A 23041-nucleotide genomic window follows, 5' to 3' on the forward strand; every position below is an offset into this window, starting at 1 on the left:
TTGGCTCATACAGACCCAGGCATGCTCACACACACATGCACATATAGGACATACATTACATTTTCTCATATCAAGTCATTCGGACAATTCAGTAGCAAGACTCACGTTATCAGGATAAATAGGTCAAATCCATTTCAGAAATGGCCCTAACACACATCCTCAATGAATGATAGCCTTTAGACCCAGAATTTTGACTTAGGTGATCAGTAACAGTCTATGCAGACTACGCATGCTTACAAAGACATGTATGAAAAGCCCATTTGAATGAATATTTCACCTTTTGGACTTTTATGAAGGCATGCCTCTTCTGATGAGCATGCTTGTTTTGAGTCAAAATATGTATAATACTACTTAATTGCAAGTCCTTTGGATTATTTATTAAGGAGTAGCAACCTTTAACGTACATTATTCACCTTAATATAAAAAAGGACCCTGTAATGGACACACAACAAAAAAAAACTCAACATGTTTTTAATCATTGTTGACCTATAGAGTCCAGAGAATTGTACTATGGTGGAAATTTTGAAATTGCTTGAAAATCAAAGAACTAGTTTGCAAAAGTACGATTTTAACATCATCAGCAATAACTCCTGAACCGTTTGATTGACATCAATAGATCAAGAGGCAAATTTGTTCAGAATGAGAAGAGCTATCATATGATATCAATAGTTTGTGTGTATGTCAAATGTCACGTGATACACAATTGTTTAAGTAATGAAATACGCGTCAATTTTGCCATTTCTACTGTTTTAGCGCCACCTAGTATCCAACCGGCACCTTCTTTTGTAGGTGACCTCGGAGTGATGGTCTACACATATGTTCCAAGCCCCATGATGATGTGTTAATCCGTTCTGGATTTATGGCCATTTTAATGTGATAGGCTCCGCCCAGTTCAGTTTTTGCCCCCCCCCACCGTGTATGAATATAAATTTCAACTTTTTTTCAATGATTATTTACATTCACACTCCACAGAAGTCATCTGCATTGGTTTGGTTCCGATCGGTTGAAAAACCAAGGACTAGTTCGCGAAAGTAGATTTTTGACATCGTCAGCGATAACTCTCGATCCGTTTGATCGACAGAAGCGTGTCCAGAGGCAAAGTTGTTAAGAATGAGAAGAGCAAACATATGATGTAAATAGTTTGAGTATGTGTCAAATGTCACGTGATACAGAATTGTTTATGCACTCTAAAACCGTTACTTCGCCCCCTAGTGGCCGAATGAGTTCATATTTCTTACAGACCTTCAGGACCACGAGTCGAACATGCCCAGCGAGTGTCGTTTCGATCGGCCTCCGTTAACCCTGTGTAATGAGTGCTCAAAATTCATTGGCCGCTGGCGGCCATGTTTTTTGAGAAACCCCAAAGTCCTTTTATACAGTCATGGTGCATGACACAAAGACACACCATACCAAATAATAAGTCGATCGGGCCAACGGTTGGGTAGTTATTGCCGTTTTCGAGATATTTGCTATTATAGCGCCACCTAGTGGCCAAACACCGAGTCTTTTTTATTATGACCCCGTACTGAGGGTCCTCACATATGGTCTAAGCCCCGTGAAGATTGCTCAAACCGTTCTCTAGGTATAGCCATTTTAGCGAAATAGGCAACTTTCGGTTCGGATGTTTTGATGCCCCCTAGCGACCCTGAATCGAATTTTCAACTTTCTTTTATGATTATTTATATTCACACTCCACAGAATTCATCAGCGTTGGTTTGGTTCCGATCGGGCAAAAATCCAGGGACTAGTTCATTTTTTTTTTTTTTCATAAAATGCAAATTAGCGAAAAAATTTGCATACCGGAAATGAAATCGGAGATATACGTTTTTTAAGTTTGGAGCCAAGGATTCCAATGACACCAAACACTTTGTTGTGTGACATCCGGTTTACGAGCATTGAGCCCAAACGCATTGGCCATCGCTATAGCGCCACCTATGGACCGACATGGCTGGCTCCGAGTATCTGAGTAGCGTGCAAGACTACTACCATCTGACCAAGTCTCGAGTTTCTACGACTTACGGTTTGGGCTGGGCGACGCGTTTTATGGCGGAATAATAATAATAAGAAGAAGAAGAAGAAGAAGAAGAATAAAAATCCTTACAAAAACAATAGGTTTTCAGCACTTCGTGCTCGAAACCCTAAATATAGCTGCAAGCAGCAATTATCGGGTTTCGAGAGGTTTAGGTTAGTAAATGTCGACTGGCTTCAGGGATGGCAAACTAACATGTCCACAATCGACAATACAACCCCACACCCAGCAAAATGATTCAGATGGTCAGCATTGGCTCATACAGACCGAGGCATGCTCACACACACATGCACATATAGGACATACATTACATTTTCTTATATCAAGTCATTCAGATAATTCAGTAGCGAGACTCACGTTATCAGGATAAATTAGTCAAATCCATTTCAGAAATGGCCCTAACACACATCCTCAATGAATGATAGGCCTTTAGACCCAGAATTTTGACTTAGGTGATCAGTAACGGTCTATGCAGACTACACATGCTTACAAAGACATGTATGAAAAGCCCATTAGAATGAATATTTCACCTTTTGGACTTTTATGAAGGCATGCCTCTTCCGATGAGCATCAGATGTTGCATGCTTGTTTTGTCATAATATGTATAATACTACTTAATTGCAAGTCAGTTGGATTATTTATTAAGGAGTAGCGACCTTTAACGTACATTTTCAGGTTAATATAATAAAGGACCCTGTAATGGTCACACAACAAAAAAAACTCAACATGTTTTTGATCATTATTGATCTAAAGAGTCCAGAGAATTGTACTATGGTGGAAATTTTTAAATTGCTTGAAAATCAAACAACTAGTTTGCAAAAGTAAGTTTTTAACATCATCAGCAATAACTCCTGAACCGTTTGATTGACATCAATAGATCAAGAGGCAAATTTGTTCAGAATGAGAAGAGCTATCATATGATATCAATAATTTGTGTGTATGTTAAATGTCACGTGATACACAATTGTTTAACTGATGAAATACACGTCAATTTAGCCATTTCTACTGGTCTAGCGCCACCTAGTGTCCAAACGCCCCCTTCTTTTGTAGGTGACCTCGGAGTGATGGTCTACACATATGTTCCAAGCCCCATGATGATGTCTTAATCCGTTATGGATTTATGGCCATTTTAATGTGATAGGCTCCGCCCAGTTCAGTTTTTGGCATTTCCTACCGTGTATGAAAACAAAGTTCAACTTTTTTTCAATGATTATTTACATTCACACTCCACAGAAGTCATCTGCATTGGTTTGGTTCCGATCAGTTGAAAAACCAAGGACTAGTTCGCGAAAGTAGGTTTTTGACATTATCAGCGATAACTCACGAACCGTTTGATCGACAGAAGCGTGTCCAGAGGCAAAGTTGTTCAGAATGAGAGGAGCTATCATATGATGTAAATAGTTTGGGTATATGTCAAATGTCACGTGATACACAATTGTTTAAGCACCCCAAAAACGTTTTTTCGCCCCTGGTGGCCGAATGAGTTCATATTTCTTACAGACCTTCAGGGCCACGAGTCGAACAAGCCCAGCGAGTGTCGTTTCGATCGGCCCCCGTTAACCCTGTGTAATGAGTGCTCAAAATTCATTGGCCGATGGCGGCCATGTTTTTTGAGAAACCCCAAAGTCCTTTTATACAGTCATGGTGCATGACACAAAGACACATCATACCAAATAATAAGTCAATCGGGCCAACGGTTGGGTAGTTATTGCCGATTTTGAGATATTTGCTATTATAGCGCCACCTAGTGGCCAAACACCGAGTCTTTTTTATTATGACCCCGGACTGAGGGTCCTCACATATGGTCTAAGGCCCGTGAAGATAGCTCAAACCGTTCTCTAGGTATAGCCATTTTAGCTAAATAGGCAACTTTCGGTTCGGATGTTTTGATGCCCCCTAGCGGCCCTGAATCGAATTTCCAACTTTCTTTTATGATTATTTATATTCACATTCCACAGAATTCATCAGCGTTGGTTTGGTTCCGATCGGGCAAAAATCCAGGGACTAGTTCATTTTTTTTTTTTTTCATAAAATGCAAATTAGCGGAAAAATTTGCATACCGGAAATGAAATCGGAGATAGCCATTTTTTAAGTTTGGAGCCAAGGATTCCATTGGCACCAAACACTTTGTTGTGCGACATCCGGTTTACGAGCAATGAGCCCAAACGCATTGGCCATCGCTATAGCGCCACCTATGGACCGATTTGGCTGGTTCACTGTATCTGAGTAACCTGCACAGATACAACCAACTGACAAAGTGTCGAGTTTCTACGACTTACGGTTTGGGCTGGGCGACGCGTTTTATGGCGGAATAATAATAATAAGAAGAAGAAGAATTAAAGCTGCAAGCAGCATTTATCGGGTTTCGAGTTTTAAGGCAGTCAAAAGCAGTCGTGCATTCATGAACAGTTTAGGGGTCACACCACAACAAACGCATGAAGGTTCAAAGTCCAACACACACAGACACAGAAAAATGACAGGTATGAACTCATAGAAACTATGCATGCTTACAGAAACATGCACATATACTACAATAATGTTATTTTCCTGACTGTCAAATCATTTGGACAATTCGTTAATGAGTATCCGATTTTCATTGTTGTTGGCTTTTAAATTGAAGCGAAGGTGCTTTCAAACTCAAGAATTCTGAAGTTCCTGGGCCGAGAGGTTTATTTTCAAAGCGTATCAGAACCTGTAGATGTATAACAGTTGCATAATTACAGTATTTAGTGCCATTGTTCCCGTTAAAGCGCCACCTAGTGTCCAATCACCGTGTTATTTTTACCGTGAGCTCAGAGCGATGGTCTACACATATGTTTAAAGCCCCGTGAAGCTATCTCAAACCCTTCTCTAACAACGTTTGTTTAAGTGTTATAGGCTTCGCCCAGTTCAGTTTTTGGGCCCCCTTACCGTGTATGAATTTAAATTTCAACTTTTTTTCAAGTACTTTTGATGTTCACACGCCACAGAAGCACTCTGCGTTTGTTTGGTTCCAATAGGGCGTAAAACCGCGAAGTAGTTAGCAATAGTAGGTATTTAACGTTATCATCGATATCTAATGGACCGTTTTATTGACAGCAATGCTTCAAGAGGCAAAGTTGTTCAGAATGAAGAGAACTATGATTTGATGTAAATATTTTGGGTATAAGTCAAATGTAACGTGATACACAATTGTTTAAGAATTGAAAAGCGTCTAAATTTTGCCATTTTAACTGGTTTAGCGCCACCTAGTGTCCAAACACCACTTTCTTTTGTAGGTGACCTCAGAGTGATGGTCTACACATATGTCCCAAGCCCCATGATGATGTGTTAATCCGTTCTATATTTATGGCCATTTTAATGTGATAGGCTCCGCCCAGTTCAGTTTTTGGCCCCCCCTACCGTGTATGAATCGAAATTTCAACTTTTTTTCAATGATTATTTACATTCATACTCCACAGAAGTCATCTGCATTGGTTTGGTTCCTATCGGTTGAAAAACCAAGGACTAGTTCGCGAAAGTAGGTTTTTGACATTATCAGCGATAACTCATGATCCGTTTGATCGACAGAAGCGTGTCCAGAGGCAAAGTTATTCAGAATGAGAAGAGCTATCATATGATAACCATAGTTTGAGTATATGTCAAATGTCACGTGATACACAATTGTTTATGAACTCCAAAAACGTTATTTCGCCCCCAGTGGCCGAATGAGTTCATATTTCTTACAGACCTTCAGGACCATGAGTCGAACAAGCCCAGCGAGTGTCGTTTCGATCGGCCTACGTTAACCCTGTCTAATGAGTGCTCAAACTTCATTGGCTGATGGCGGCCATGTTTTTTGAGAAACCCCAAAGTCCTTTTATACAGTGATGGTGCATGATACAAAGACACACCATACCAAATAATAAGTCGATCGGGCAAACGGTTGGGTAGTTATAGCCCTTTTAGAGTTCATGTATATTATAGCGCCACCTAGTGGCCAAACGCCAACTCCTTCTTACTGTGACCCTGGACTGAGAGTCTACACATAGGGTCCAAGCCTCGTGAAGATAGCTCAAACATTTCACGAGTTATGGCCATTTTAGTTACATTTTCTACTTCCGGTTCGGACGTTTTGATGCCCCCTAGCGACCATGAATCGAAATTTCAACTTTTTTTCAATGAATATTTACATTCACACTCCACAGAATTCATCAGCGTTGGTTTGGTTCAGATTGGGCAAAAATCCAGGGACTAGTTCATTTTTTTTTTTTTTTATAAAATGCAAATTAGCGGAAAAATTTGCATACCGGAAATGAAATCGGAGATAGCCATTTTTTAAGTTTGGAGCCAAGGATTCCAATGACACCAAAAACTTTGTTGTGCGACATCCGGTTTACGAGCAATGAGCCCAAACGCATTGGCCATCGCTATAGCGCCCCCTATGGGCCGATTTGGCTGGGTCACTCTATCTGAGTAACCTGCACATATACAACCAATTGACAAAGTCTCGAGTTTCTACGACTTACGGTTTGGGCTGGGCGATGCGTTTTAGCGCGGAAAAATAATAATAAGAAGAAGAAGAATAAAAATCCTTACAAAAACAATAGGTTTTCAGCCCTTCGGGCTCGAAACCCTAATAAAAATCCTTACAAAAACAATAGGTTTTCAGCACTTCGTGCTCGAAACCCTAATAAAACCCACAAATACAATAGGTTTCTAGCCCTACGGGCTCGAACCCTAAATATGACCAAAATGATGCACACAAATCAGCAAATAAAGACGTTTTTCAAACGAGAAACTGTATCAATTTGACTGTTAGGATCCCATTTGTGGTGTCAGATTTGGGTATTTCCCTGCGTGCGTGCAGCATTGACCCATTATAACAGCGGTGGATCGAGCATCTCCTCTCTGAGCTCTTACAGGAACTCCTGGTTGCCATGGAGAAATGTGTTGATCTTACTCCGCAGTTACAGGAACGAGCGGTCGGTCTGCTCGATGCTGGATGATATGAGCTCTTTGTCTTCAGAATGCCAGATCACGATAATACTCCCAGTCAAAGACATCGGGAACCGTTTATTTTAATACGCAATTAAACACGTGAAGAAAATAATCATTTATAAGAAGGCGATGTACCATCGATGATGGTTTAACTCACATCGCCGGCAACATCAAGGTCACCGGTTTGATTCCCAGGACATCATCTGCACAAACACTTGATAGAAATAGAGAGTAACTGTCCGATATTAGAAAGAATTCGTCGATATGAACGATGACATATGTCATATACATTATGTTTGTGATTTAGAATGCATGCTAAGCGTTTGCGTATTTAATGTGTATTCAGCACCACTTGAAATGCAGAACGATTTAACGTTTAATATGAATTTGTCGTTATTTGTGCGCCGCTCAGCTGTAGTGTTTCCCCGTCACATGTGTGGAAAGGACATTTGGCAACATACTGGAGCCTGTCTGCATTGCGCATTACCTCTCTCTCTCTCTCTCTCTCTCTCTCTCTCTCTCTCTCTCTCTCTCTCTCTCACTCTCTCTCTGTCTCTCTCTCTCTCTGTCTCTCTCTCTCTCTCTCTCTCTCTCTCTCTCTCTCTCTCTCTCTCTCTCTCTGTGTATGTGTGTGCGTCTTTCTCTGTACCGTTGCTGCTGCTCGGCATTGGGCAACTTACCGCAAGTTTCGGACGGCAGGAGGTGAATATCGTGGATCTGTCATATTTGTGCTCTTATGGATTTAACGGGAGGCATCTTAGCGCGCACAGGGCTGTAATGTGATCTCTTGAATAACAGATCTTTTGCGCACATCTTTCCATTGCCCACGTAAGTACAAAGACATCTTAAAACATCCGCATCGTTTGCTCTCATTCCCCGCGTTACACATGCATAACGTTTATATGGGCAAATGGTGCAGTGCATTAACCCACCGCACCTCCCTGATATCTCATATCACAGCCTTTGATATTTGCATTCTTATGATATCTTCTTCTTTATATTCTAATATAGTTCTTATAAAAGATTATTGTTATAAATGTAATGCATATTGATATTACATATGACATATAGAAGATATCCAAGGACATCTGCTTTCAAATACAGTTGAATGGTCATAAGCGTATGTCCGCTGATTAGGGTTAACTAGCATACAGTTCTCATTCTACGAGGGAGCTATGAGAGTAACAAGACTAATGTTTTCCTTAAAGGACCTTTGAATGGCATGTATGCCGTATGGAAACGTTCTGTTTTAAAATACATCGTTTCTTATTTGGCATTCAAAATGTATATAGAAATATAGAAGAAGGGCTGTTCAAATGAGTACATATTTCTTACTGGATTCCTTTGGGATATTTTGTCTTTCTCAGTCACGTATCTCATGACTTTGTCTTCTGGCTGACTAGGTGAGCACACAGGAGGCGCACTGCTCCACTGGAGATGGAGAGGGTCGACGTTTGGTGGAACGTGATGCTGGATGCGGTGTCCGGTCGTTGAACAGCATCGGGTGTTGGATGAGCGCAGAACCGGCCTGAACATCCGCTGCCATCCGGTACTGCCAGTTTGAGCTTCAGGATGACTGTGGTGGTGGTTGGAGAGAACATGGACGAGACCTCCTCCGCGATGCAGGGGCATCCGCAGGACTCGCAGTATTCCCCCGAGTGCTGTGAGCGGGTGGTCATTAACATCTCAGGGCTGCGCTTCGAAACGCAACTCAAGACCCTGGCACAGTTCCCAGACACTCTGCTGGGCAACCCCAAGAAAAGGATGCGCTACTTTGACCCTTTACGAAACGAGTACTTCTTTGACAGAAACCGTCCCAGTTTCGACGCCATCCTGTACTACTATCAGTCCGGGGGGAGGTTGAGAAGACCCGTCAACGTTCCCTTGGACATGTTCTCGGAGGAGATTAAGTTTTACGAGCTCGGAGAAGAAGCTATGGAAAAATTCAGAGAGGACGAGGGCTTCATTCGCGAGGAGGAGCGTCCTCTGCCGGATAATGAATTTCAGAGACAGGTTTGGCTGCTGTTCGAGCATCCCGAGAGTTCGGGGCCTGCCAGGGGGATTGCAATAGTGTCCGTCATGGTCATTCTCATTTCCATTATCATATTTTGTTTGGAGACTTTACCAGAGCTGAAAGAAGATCCGCATGGGCGGCTCCAAATTGTGGGCAACAGCACGGTTTTTTACAAACCCAACTTCTTTACCGACCCTTTCTTTATCGTAGAGACGCTCTGCATCATCTGGTTTTCTTTTGAGTTGATTGTTCGCTTTTTCGCTTGCCCAAGTAAGGCAGCCTTCTTCAAGAACATGATGAACACGATTGACGTGGTGTCAATTATTCCGTATTTCATAACGCTTGGAACAGAGATGGCAGAAGACCCTGATGATGGAAGGGAGATGAAGGGCAGTGGAGAACAGGCAACGTCTTTGGCCATTCTCAGGGTTATCCGCCTGGTCAGGGTGTTTCGGATATTCAAGCTCTCCAGACACTCCAAAGGACTTCAGATCTTGGGTCAGACTCTAAAGGCCAGCATGCGAGAGCTCGGCCTCTTGATCTTCTTTCTGTTCATCGGCGTAATCTTGTTTTCTAGCGCAGTGTACTTCGCTGAGGCCGAAGAGAAAGATTCCTTCTTCACGAGTATCCCGGATGCTTTCTGGTGGGCAGTGGTTTCGATGACCACCGTAGGGTATGGGGACATGTACCCTGTCACTATAGGGGGAAAGATCGTGGGTTCTCTGTGCGCCATCGCAGGAGTGCTGACCATCGCTCTACCCGTGCCTGTGATCGTGTCCAACTTTAACTATTTCTACCATCGAGAAACGGAAGGTGAAGAACAGGCCCAGCTCCTCACTGTGAGCAATCCGAACATCGCATCCGACTCCAACTCCAGTCGACGCAGCTCGTCTGTCGTCAGCAAGTCGGAATACATGGAAATTGACGAGGATCTGAATAACAGCATTGACAATTTTAGAGAGGCCAACCTGCGAACGGGGAACTGCACGGTCTCCAATCAGAACTGCGTCAACATGGGAAAGCGTCTTACGGATGTTTAGGTCTCCGACTTCATTCCTGGGCTTAAAAGGACAGCTGAACTGTACATAATGTAGTTTATTGGTATCAGAATGCTTTAACTGGGCATCTAATAACTTTTCTTAAGACACATACATTTATGCATTTGGCGGATGCTTTTGTCCAAAGTGACTCACGTTGAATTCAAAGTATAATCTACATTTTATCAGTGTGTGCTCACGCAGAGAATCGAGTCTATGATTTTGGCACTGCTAGTTTCACGTTTTGTCAGTTGAGCTACAGGAACACCAAAACACGATTTGCATAGTCTAACGTCTGCCTGTGGATACCAAATATAACTGTCAGGGGTAATGAAGACAGAATTTCACCAATAGAAATGAAGTCTATGATGGCAGCACGAAAAGCGTTTTTACACTGTATCCCAAAAGATTCAGAGTTGGTTCATTAATTTATTGTTTGTCATAAGCTATTGTAAACCATTAACAACTTGAATGTTCAATCTCAGTTCATTGATTATGCAGATTATGGCATGTTTTATGAAACCTCGAGGTCTATTCTATATGGTACTGCGTATCTATAAAATATAACATGGCAACTGATTTCAAACACTGCCCATAAAGAGTACAACTTTCTAAACGCAGTTCAACACCTTACATTAAAACCTTTTTCCAGGCAGTATTGATTTTAAAGTATGCGCTTTTACACATTTTCACATGTACATATTTATAGTCATTTACCCATCAATTGTTGCCCTCACAGGCTCTTTCTATTTATTCAATATATATACACTTTTACTGTATATATATATATGTGTCAAATTCATGATATATTTCAAGAGTAGTGCCTTCCGTCCTCTAACTGACAAGAGTGTCCACGTGCAATAGTTACGGCTGCAAATATCTTAACATGCTCTGCGAGTGTTTCAATTTCAGCAGGTGATCCTTGTGTACATAACAGAATCAAATCGTCTGCATCTCTGCATCAGATGTTGCGTTACACAGAAGTGTGAACCATTTCTTGTCTGAGGTTTGTTTTCTGAACATCGTTGTGGTTTTCTTTGGCACTTGCTGTGCTGTGCTCGTAGGTTTATGCGAATCTACCTCAGATTGGTCATTCAGTTACTCTGTCGCGAGGGAAAGCATTTACGGAATAGGAAACTAAGTGTTTATAAACACTAGGTGTATTATAAAAAGAAATTATAATATTTGGTACATTTCTCGGAGGATTCAAATCGATTAGTTAACGATAGATAACGACGATAACACTAGCCATTCCCCAGTGACAGTCCCGCAGAGGGATTGTGATAGATTGAAACTGCCATTTCTCTTCCAGTCATCAAAACAAAACCTTTAACTGAGTGTAAATCTTGTCTCTCAAAACCTAAAGCACTTTAAGGAGACGTCATGTGTTATAAGTTTTGTATAGGAATGCTCTTAAGCACGGAAGGTAGAATAAAGAATCTTTAATGACAGGACATCATTCAGCGTTGTTTTCTCGCAACCCTTTATTTTGTTCTTAGAGACATTTAAGATTTTAACTTGCACGTCGACTGTGGTGATTTGCCTCAGAGTTAAACACCTGAGTTTTAAGAACATTTCAAAAAGACACATATATTTTTACAATGATAAATACCTTTATGTAAATGTCCATGAAAGGTATCTGTAAGATGTTTATTGTCAATATACTGTAGACGTCTACAGTGAAAGATACAACAACGATGGAATACAAAAAAACACAGGACCAAATACAGTTTTATGTTTTTCATGTCAGGTTACGAAGATATGAATACAGAAAAGATATACATGTGACTAAAAAACACACTGCCACCAGAAGATCAGACGTGTATGTTTTCTTAGAAAGCATCTTCCATCTAGATTTCTAGCATTGTTAGCATCTAGCATTGTTAGCATCATTGAAGATCGAACGCTTGATTTAAATGAATGAATTCCGACGAATCTCTGTATTACGCTATCATTTGTTTTTGTTTCAACAGGACATGGTCTGTCAGACGAGTGTTATGCCATATATGAAACTCAAGCACTTTGATATTATGCATGCAGAGAGCTTCTGGGCTCATGTTGCTCCGGCGTGGGACATGCAAACGCTAGGAAAAGCTTTTTTCTTTGCCCTTCCGCTGTGATCGGAACGATCTCGTGTACGTTTCGTTATGTTTGCATACTTTAACATGTTTTGCGTTACAAGACAGTATGACCATTTTAAGTCGATTTTTTACAGTTTTTAAAGAATGTTTTTCTAAATTCATTTGACTCGAGGAAAAATGAAACCTGCAAGGCATTCATGTTAATAAATAAAAAAAACTCGAATTATGTTTCCTGTTGTGTTGTGTTGTGTTATTACGACAGTTCTTACAGTTCCATCCCAGATAGCACAGGTACGTCTGTAAGATGGCTGCAACTGATCTTGAAACCATCTGCTATGTACAAACATCCAATAAATGTCTTAGAAACGTTGTACCTACATTCTAAATAACATCTTACAGACATCATCTAGATCTCTATGACATCTGACAGCAGACGTCCAGGAGACGTATTGCAGATAGGCTAAAAATCCAAAATTATGTCTTGTAGATGTAATTGCAGACATCATATAGACGTCTCCCAGATGTGTGCTATCAGTGATGTGATGCAGTGAAGAAATTAAAACGGATGACAAAAGTAATTTCACTGTTCCACTTTTTTCAAGGTGTTTAATTTACATTTTTGCTATTAAAGGAATTGTTCACTGTCAACATACATTTTCGTGATAATTTACTCACCCCTGTTTTCATCCAATATGTTTATGTATTGAATGTTTTTGATGAAAACATTCCAGGATTATTCTCCATATAGTGGACTTCAATGGACTCCAAACGGTTGAAGGTCAGAATTACAGTTTCAGTGCAGCTTCAAAGGGCTTTAAACGATACCAGACGATGAATAAGAGATGTAATAAAAATGTAAATGCTTTATAAACACAAATGCTCGCCTTGCTCTGTTCTGGAAAGCAGGCTCACGACATTGCATAATACATAATTACGGTGAAAAAGTCACGCTTGATGTAGGCGGAAGTATCAAGTCAGTGTTTACAAGTTGAATGTGCAAATACTAAGTCAAACGCCGTTTACAAAAAAGGGAGCTAAAAGGTAAAACAACAATGTCGGACGACTTTGAACTTGTAGAAGATGAGACTGCCCTCCCAACATCAAACGTGACCTTTTCAATGTAATTAAATATTACGTGAAGTCGTAATCACACTTTGCAGAACAGTTGCAAGGCGAGCATTTGTGTTTATAAAGCATTTTTATTTTTACAAAATGACCGATCGTTTCGCTAGATTCGATATTCATCGTCTGGTATCATTAAAAGCCATTTGAAGCTGCACTGAACCTGTCATTTTGAATTGAAGTCCACTATATGGAGAATAATCCTGGAATGTTTTCATCAAAAATCATCCTATAAAAGCCCAAAGAAGAGAGTATTTCAAAGATCTGTGTCGAGAATTTGAAGGCCGCCGCGCAAGTATGAATGTTCTTGTGGGACATGTTAACAAAACTTCCAAGGAAAATGGATGAATGAGAGAAAATTGTAATATTTATTTATTATGGTGCGTATGGATCTGTAGACGTGTAAAAAATGCAGTTCCTGTCTGTTTGATGTTGGGATTAACATGCAATATATACGTCTCAGAGACATTTGCTGTCAGATGTCATATAGACATCTGAAAGACGTTGGTAAGATGTTGATAATTAACAATGGATGGTAAAACTGCCCCTTCCTCAACGTTTATCAGATGTATTTACACAGCAGATGTTTTTCAGATCTTTAACAGGCATTTTACAGATGTACCTGTGACATCTGGGGATATGGACTTTGAACTACATTGAATTGAGAAATCTTTAATGTAAGAATTGCCTTTGGATATTTAAAAGACTCATGGCCTGGGACACCTTCCCATCCCCCAAATGTCTATTCAAAACGCTGACAAACCTATAATATCTATGCTGGAACGCTTTCTCACATCTGACCTGTTGTCCAGCGCCGCTGGCATCTGTATGTACCTGTCAAAGACACATCTCGCTGGGTAAGAACAGCTGTCTTTCTGAAGGCCCAGGTCGGGCTGAGTGACGGGAACAGAAAGTGTAACCGTGTGCCCACCGTCCAACCGTGATCTTCATTCAATCAAAAGCAGCCCAAGGGCTCGCACGGAATCATAACACTTTATTTTAAGCGTCTTTATTAAGCGCTGCATTCAGAAGAGTGTATTTACAATGCGCATGAGTTTCAGCAGAACAGTTTGGCCGAGCCTTGAGCTCGGTGCATGCGAGGCTGTGGCGTGGGAGGCGACGCAGGGAAGAAAAATACAGACATAAAGAGATGCTGAGAGAGAGAGAGAGAGAGAGAGAGAGAGAGAGAGGGCGAGAGAGAATGGGAATGAAAGAAAAAAAGTAGAGGTAGGCAGTGAAGAGCCAGTGATTCAAGCACAGAATGCTGAAACTGGGGTCTGTACACCTACAGGGAGAGAACAAGTACATACACTCACAACACAATCTGAAATACACAATAACCCATAAAGACACACGCAAGCTTAAACACACAGAAGCTCACACAAACACACCGACACACGATGCCGTGCAGATAAAGGTGATCCGTAAAGGCATTCATGGAGTAATTGTAGACTGCACTATAAATACTGTGTGTTTTATGCCAGCATATGTTCTCACATTGGGAGGCACTTCAGCAGGAGCGCGTGTTTACAGATTCATTTCCTCCTTCAGTTCCCGGTTTAAAAGAAAATCTCACAAGGAAACATAATCAGGGGTTGAGAAAAATGTCTTAAGAATGCTTAGATCAAACGTAAGGAACTTTTTCAGGGATTTGTATTAAATTAATTAGATACGTATCAACAAATACTGCTTTGGTTACAGTTTAAGTGTGACTGTGTTGGCCTTGATGATTTCTATAAACTACTGCTCCACAACATTAACAAAATCATTCAAATAGTTTCTCACGCCAGTTATGGATTTTGATGACATCGTACTGCATACTGTGTGACATCATACCAGAGTCACAATTGTTTTGTTTTTAGTTTGATGTTGTTTGTATTAATATTGTAATTGAGTTTTTTTTTTATTGGAAAGTTTAGAAGTTTTGCTTTTTAGTATCATCCTATAAAAGCACATTAAATAGAGTGCTATAGTATACCATAATAGTTATACAATATACAGTTTAGTATAGATTACTATAATATACAACAGAATACTACGGTAATTTATTACGGTACAGTAAATACTATGGTATAGTACAGTATTTTTATGAGGGAAATTGTTTGTTTGCTGTCTTGAAGGAAAAAGGTAAAATAATGCAATAAAACATATACACTTGCACTATATTCCATACCTTCTTCCCACACATTCCCTGACCGTCCCCTGGGTCATCCTCTCTCTTTCTCTCTCGCCCGGCCACCCCCTCCTCTGGCAGCCCACTCGTACGACCCGTTGCATAACACCGTCAGTCTGTTGAATTATTAAGAGCTCTTCCATCACTGATCTTTGTAAACCAAAACCTTTGTGAATGAGCAGCGTCCCCCCAACACCCCCCCCCTCCTCCTAATCTAACCCGACGACAGTTTCATGACGCCGCTGGATTGGTCGGTTGATTGATGGACTGGTCCAATGGGCTGGCTTTGATTCAAGCGGTGAAACTTTACCGCCGTCTCGTTCGTCCGATGTTATCGAAGACGATCTCGGCCAGTCCACCAACATGCGGTCAGGTCGCGAGAGAATGTTTCACTGACATTAAACATTCAAACTTGTGTTTGTACACGTGTCTCCGGTCACAGATTTTAAGATAAGTTACAGCTTTCACAAAGAGGAATAAATCTTCTTACGGAAAAAAGAAACATAATTATGTTGTTGCATTAAAATGATCAACATTGTAAATACAATGCGTTTTCTAAACAAATATTAAGAATAATCAGCATTAAGGCATTTTCTATTGCCCATGTTTGAGATGTTACACAAAGACTCGGGAGGCAAAATGTACATTTATTAAACAACTGATCGGCGACAAAGTGCGAATATGGTGGATATATAGTTCTTTGGCGTAGGCCGTAGCTCACGTTCAGAGGGTCAAGCATTCATGCCCTTCCTGCCTGAAGATGAAGACGGGGCGGACCCAACCCCTTGGGGTTAATGGGCAGGGACGGTCCTGGTGGTGGTGGGAAGGATCAACTGCTAACGCAAACAGAGGGTAAGTGGCGGTCTTATATGTTCCAGTGTAAGATGGCGATTGGTTATTTGATGATTGGTTAGGTCTATACGTAGTCAGTGATGCAAGGTTGAGTGAAGCTTACATTTCAACGGAGGTACAGACTGGATGTATTACAAACTCTTGATACATGTTCTGATGTTAGTTTGAGAAGGTTTCCGATGAGTCTTCAGGCCCACCGTCAGGTTATTGTGTAACCGCAGTGCTTCAGTGGATTGTGACCTTTCTGACTGCTGCTCCTGGATCAGTTATGTGGGTTGGATTTAAACTTTATATCTACAGTATACAAGACACTTTCCAGCCACTGTTAAAAGCCTTCACCCTTTTACTTAATGTATTTGATTTGCTAACGTAATGAGACACGAGATGTTGCGGATAAAAGCATCAAAGAGATTATTGCTTGAATATCCAGTTACTGTAGATTCTGTTTATGAATGCTGTTATGATGAAAATGTCTACTGTGTGTGAGTTTGATACATCGGTGAGTTCAAAAAAGTGTGATGCATATATATATTTTTACAATCATTCCATGTCAATCTCATGAGAAGAGCTTTTACATTATTACAACTCTTAATACCAGCAAGGCCATATGATGTTTTGTGAAGTCAGTATCCTGTTTCCACATTATATCCGGTATATAATATCGGAGCAATTGCACTTTGGGTGAAGATGTAATATGCACCTTGTAACTTAATTTAGACGGCCGAGTCCAGTAATGGCAGACAGACCCTAACACCCATAATCCAACTGTTTACTCTCCAGGAAACTGCCTGTATGCTGGCTTGACTTGTAGTTTTCAAGGACGGAAATAGACACGAATCATGGTTCAAAAGCACCTTTTCTCCAGAACCGATGCATCTGCTTTCCTGTACTGTATCTAACCTGGTAATTTTGTGCTTGTGAAATGTTCACGTCGTGATTCTAATTAGAGCAAAATTAGGATCCCATTTAGCAGGTTAGACAGGTGCCACCTGCCACACATGTGAACCCCTTCCAAAAGCACATTTCAAGCAGGCGTTTAGAGCTGACAGAAGCTTTCCAACACAATGCAGTTCATTTACTGTATCAATTAGAAGCAAACTCTCTCCGGCAGAGGTCAAATGTGTTTGTGTAAAGTGAGCAGGGCTGTTGGAGGTAAACTAAAGAGATGAGCCATGATAATTACTGATGTAACCTTGGCCAGGTGGGAAGGCCAGATTTGGGAATCTAGACAGAGGCAGACAACAAAACATCACATGGTCCAGCGGTTTCAAAAGGAGCTACTTACACGAGACTCTGAAAGTATGAACTGGAACATCACGTGAGCCATGCTATGTTAGACCTAAATGAATAGGATGTTTATTGTACCTCAGCCAAGATATCATAAAATTACACATTTAGGTATTTGCCAGAGGCTTCTATCCAAAACAGCTTACAACGCATTCAGAGAATATATTTTATTGAGTTTGTTTCCTGGTAATCAAACACACAACCTTCACACTGAATATAATTGATCAGGATCACTCCTAAGCTATAGCAACGCTCTTGGGATACAGGAAAACTTTGGATCTACAGGAACACTCTTGGGATTTAGAAACATTCTTGAGCTGAAGGAACACAGTTTAGCTACAGGAATGCTCTGGAGCTAAATGAGCCCTATATAGCAACAGGAAGCACGGTCTTGGGTTTCAGGAACATTATTGTGCTACAGGAACACACTTGAGCAACAAGAATGCTTTTGAGCTACCAGAACATTCTTGAGCTACAGGAACACTCTTGGGCTTTAGGAACACAAATTAGCTACAGGAATGCTCTGGAGCTAAAGGAGCCCTATATAACAACAGGAACGCTCTTGAGCTACAAGCACAGTCTTGGGTTTTCTTAAGCAACAAGAATACTTTTGAGCTACCAGAACATGCTTGAGGTACAGAAACACAACTGAGCTACAGGAACACGTTTGAGCCAAAGAAACACTTGTGAACTACAGGAATATTCTGTAATGTTTCTCTTGCTCATGTCTGATTTCATCAGTTTTAACTTAAAATCAACACAAAGCACATGAAATCAGACTTTGAATCCGATTAGCATTTTTAAATTATGTAAAGCCTACACGAAGGGTGATTCCTTAATGTCAGTATCTGAATGCAAATGACTCTTACGCATGAACGAGCATCCAGATGGCGAGAGCATGCCGGGTTGCTGTATGGTAATAAGGAGCCAGGAATGAAGAATAATTATATTAACACACAAACAAGAAACAAGAGCTGAGTTTGTGGCTGCACCAAATGAGGGATTCAATGGGGGCACAGGATAAATATAATCAATTTATACAAATTAATACATCGCATGCAAATCCTATCAATGTGGCACACAGTCACATAGCAGTTATGGTTTGTCTAACAGATATCATTGATCATTATATCAAAATGTTGAAAAATCAACTTAATCTAAGTATCCTGAACTGTGGTGAGATGTTTTCTTGGTCAAGTCAACTTTATACCTGGCACATATGTGCATCAATGCGTCAACAGATGCCAGTCATGTTGAGTTCTTGATGACCAGCGACACTGACACAACCTTCTGTCCGGATTCTCTCAGAGGGAAACCTTGACTCATCACACAATCACTTCTCATCTTATCTAAAGCCCTTATACATCTGCTCACGGTCTGCTGTCCACTTCATCTCATGTTGTTCTGAGATAGCCTTTCAAAGAGTTGATGAGATCCGTCTCCAGTGTGTGTCATGAACCGTAAATGCAAATCTGCCGTAACACTGAAAAGGCCGCATATGTTTCTGTGTGTAGAGGCGAAGGGGTCAGAATGCTTCATTTATGTGTGTGAGTGAAACATGGTTGAACGCTGTTAGCAGAAAGCTGTCAAACATCAGATGTCAGACTGGAAGACAGCAGCGTGTCACATGGGCTGAAGGTTGTGTACGTGTTTCACAGAATTGTGATGCTAGGCAGCGATGAAAAGAAAAGAACTGGGAATGCCCTTTTATTTTCATTATTATATTCCTTTTCCGAATTCTGGTGAATTAAATGATGCATTGATTACTGATTTTTATTTCACCATATTTAATCATAAATTCAATTTCATTTTTGAGGGGAAACAACACTTCATCTTCTGGAATGCTTTAGGCTGCGTTCTACTCAAGCCCTTGATTTTGACCAAGGCGGAGAGTCAACAAGTATGTGCCTCGGAGGCTTCTCCATTTCCCATAATGCAACTCGACTGTGACATCACACGATTCCATAAAACTCAACTGTTGTGTGACTGCGTTGAATTTCTGTTTTAAACTGCTCTTCAAGTTTAGCCCAAGACTGCTGTACGTTATTACATCTTTCTAGTCAGACATTTTGGTGTTCAATACAGAAATGAAATGTTTTAGAAGTTGGACTCACTGTCTTCATTTGTCCAGAGCTCTTACGGAGCACGTCAGGTCACCACAGCCGTGAGTTTGGATAGAGTTCAGGTAGGAATAGAGATCAGCCTTTCTTACATCTTTGCGTGACTTCATGTCGTTCTAATCTCAAATAACTTGATTTTTCTTTGAAAGGCAAGCGAAGACGTTTATCAGAACATTAAGGCTTTCCTCGTACAGTGAACGTCAAAGGAGAATGAAAGCTTTTAAAGCGCATTTATTAAAGGTGGTTTATCATGGCACGAAACTCCATTATGGTGATTGATTCAGGGAAAATGAAACTGTGAAAGAAATCATTGCACCGGGGCGCCAGTAATCTGAACATACATTCAGAATATAACGAATAAATGTAATAATTACTTTGTTGTGGAAGTTTAGAATTTCCTCGTACTCAGATGGCTAAGTGTTTGTCTGGGAGATGAGCAGATGCTAAGACGAGCGGTTTGTGTTGTCATCAGTTCATTTCAGACGTACCTCAACTACAGAGCAACGGCATCATCACACCCGAAAACAGCCCCATACGGCCGCGAAATCAAATACGTGTTATGTGTGTCGAGATCCTAAAAATAGCTCAGAAATCTCCCTCATACGTGACCCTCATGCTGCACAAATCGCCACAAGCAGAATGGACCGATATAGCCCACTGTGTGTGACTTATATGTTTACATAACAGAGGACATACGTAAAGGATAAAGACGAATATGGCAACAAACATCTCGTGCTTGCTGCGAGTCGCAAGCGAAATGCAAAACGCAAACTCATTGTCATTTAGTTTTGGTTGTCGCTAGAAGGGATACAGCTACGACCGGAAGTGGTGCGAAATCTCGCTGTATCATTACAATAAATGACATTAGATAACGCCTACACCTAACCCGACCCCAAACATGACCTTACGACTGTCTTCAGCGTGACAAAAACAATGCGGTAACCTGCTGTAAACCTTCTACACAACACTCTTAAGACATTTCCCAGAATTCTCGGCTACGTATGCTGTTAGTTAGAACCTCGGCCGTGTCAGACGGAGCAGTCAGAGATTAACAGGTACATCTGGACAAGGTATGCCGTGTAAAACATCGGATAAACATATTAGGAGTATTACCACGATGACCTTATTCCCGTAGACCCACGGCGCTGCACTCTCTCGCTGCTTTGACTTGTTTTACTCATTTTACCTTTGTATCTTACATTCTGATATATTCGAATATAATGCATATGTTATATTCATACAAAAGTTTGTCATACTTGAGGTTAGGTCATCCATGGGATTCATGGCTGGTCAAATTTAAGAGAGACGCCCTTGCCAAGGATACAGTATGTCTGATTATTTCATCTCAAACTTTACTTTTGGGCTATGGCGCCATCTTGTGCCAAGCATACAATGCATCACTCAATTTTTATTTATAATATCAATTCGTAAATGTTCCTGTCGTGCACAGAAGTAAGGGCATATTAAACATGACCTTTGCTTGGATGAAAATGAAGGTACAAAAAAAATGTACAGGTTTTATTTGCAAAAGGAGAATTGATGTTTCAGTTCTTCTCTCAGTCACCAGCAGAGGTCACTAAGTCATTTTGTGCATTTCCCCCTAAAGTATCTACTGTTTAACCTTGAATGCATCTGACTCGTTTTCAATGGTATAATTGTCATAATTGTTTTCTCTGTAGAGGATAAAACTCTTTAAATCCACAACATACTTGAAAATTAACCTTCTTTAAAACTATTGATTTGTTTTGTTGGTTTGTTATTCAATGTAGGCCTACTTTATTACCTTATTAAAGTCACGATCAGGTTTTTCTTTCGACTCCAAATACTTCTTTGCTTTAAATACATTTTCAACTTTGTGATTCATCTGACAGCCGGTTGGTGACGCTTTTTATCGTGGCCTGTTTTCTGCTGGTCAGTTTGGTTTTGACTGTATAATGCCGAACAGCGTTTGTGAATAAGACAACACAGAGATGGGATGCTTTGTCAGTGACTTCCCACGCAGCACATGTTGGGTGTTAACAGTGTTAAGATCCCCACTAACGTCTGAGTAAAACACCGGATGATGATCGCACTGTTTCATATAAAGATGAGAGTTTTCAATGATCTTTTTTTCTTAATCAAACAAATATTGCTAATATGCATTTCATATATTTATTAGCATGCACAAGTGATGAATATGCATTCATTCATTAGCTCCAGTTTGTGACAGAATTCAAGAGAATATGAATATAACATTCGCTGTACCGCTTATCCTTATTGGGGTCATGTGAAGTGTTGGAGTCTATCCCAGTTCTCTCAGGCCGAGGATGGGAAACACCCTCGACAGATGGAAAGTGCATCACACGGCTGAGTTATTTCTGTAAATGTAAACAGAATTTGGTCTTTTTTTAATCTCTGGGCTATTTTAAAGGACCTTTCTTCCTTTGTTCTGTAAGCACTCAAAATCTTTCTCCGCTACAAACTCTCCAGAAGAAAATAAGCATTTGAGCTTGCGGAAAGCCTCTGGACCGGATCTGTCCCAAACTCCCTGTGGTGTTCTCAGCATCAGTCACAGAGGGCATCTGCTGCCAAACTTAACCCTTCAAACAACATATTCCTTGCCCATAGAAATATTTATAAAGAATATTCCTGATGCAACATTCATTTCTGTATATTGCTGTATAGGATAATCTGCTCATGTACATTTCAGAATCAATCCAACACACAGCGGCATTCGCTCGTAAAAAATAAATCCCAGTGGATTGAAAAACTATGATGAGTCGGGTTTATCTGCACAAACACACACTTACAGTTCACATATTTAACAGGACGGATGGATGAATGGACCGCCTTTGATTTTCTCTCTTCCAGCTCATCTTAATTCCTAATCTGGAGGAAAGGCAAGCTGTCTATCTAGGGGATTTGAACAGCTGTCAATTAAAATCTCTTGACACAACCTCAACCATTTTTCTTATATTCTACATTTCTCTCTTAAGTTGCCTCTGTCGACATGACAAGGGATGTTTTAATACGACATGAAAGCACATGGACTCAATGTAGTTTGTTTTTAACATTCCCTATGATATATTTAATCAGGAAATGCTTTTTTATAAACTTTCTGCGAAGGCAAAAACTGTTATATTATTAGTTTTTATCAGAATGTTACATTTCATAAAAAATATGTTGTTAATATCAGTAATATCATGATCCAATCAAACATTGAAATGATTAAGCCCCGCCCCACAATATTTCCTGAAAAATACATCAAATACAACTGACATATATTGCAAGACAAAAGTGACTTGAGAATGAAATTATAATAATTGTAAAATATAATATGCTTTAACAGCACATGCAATGTAATAAAAGGACTGTTTTAAGTCAATTT

At 40.4% G+C, this 23041-nt stretch overlaps 2 protein-coding genes across 2 annotated transcripts in view; both read left to right on the forward strand.

Moving 5' to 3' along the window:
- LOC306893362 (histone H2B-like) overlaps positions 1-23041 on the forward strand; it is a 265067-nt gene that overhangs the window by 241196 nt on the left and 830 nt on the right. The window lies entirely within an intron of this gene.
- On the forward strand, positions 8561-10042 carry LOC306893318 (potassium voltage-gated channel subfamily A member 1-like; the record flags this gene model as incomplete). Its single annotated transcript, XM_079455097.1, has 1 exon — positions 8561-10042. One exon carries the CDS (start codon positions 8561-8563, stop codon positions 10040-10042), a length of 1482 nt encoding a protein of 493 aa, XP_079311223.1.

The sequence above is a fragment of the Barbatula barbatula genome (genome assembly GCF_947034865.1).
Source record: "Barbatula barbatula genome assembly, chromosome: 4".
Lineage (NCBI taxonomy): Eukaryota > Metazoa > Chordata > Actinopteri > Cypriniformes > Nemacheilidae > Barbatula > Barbatula barbatula.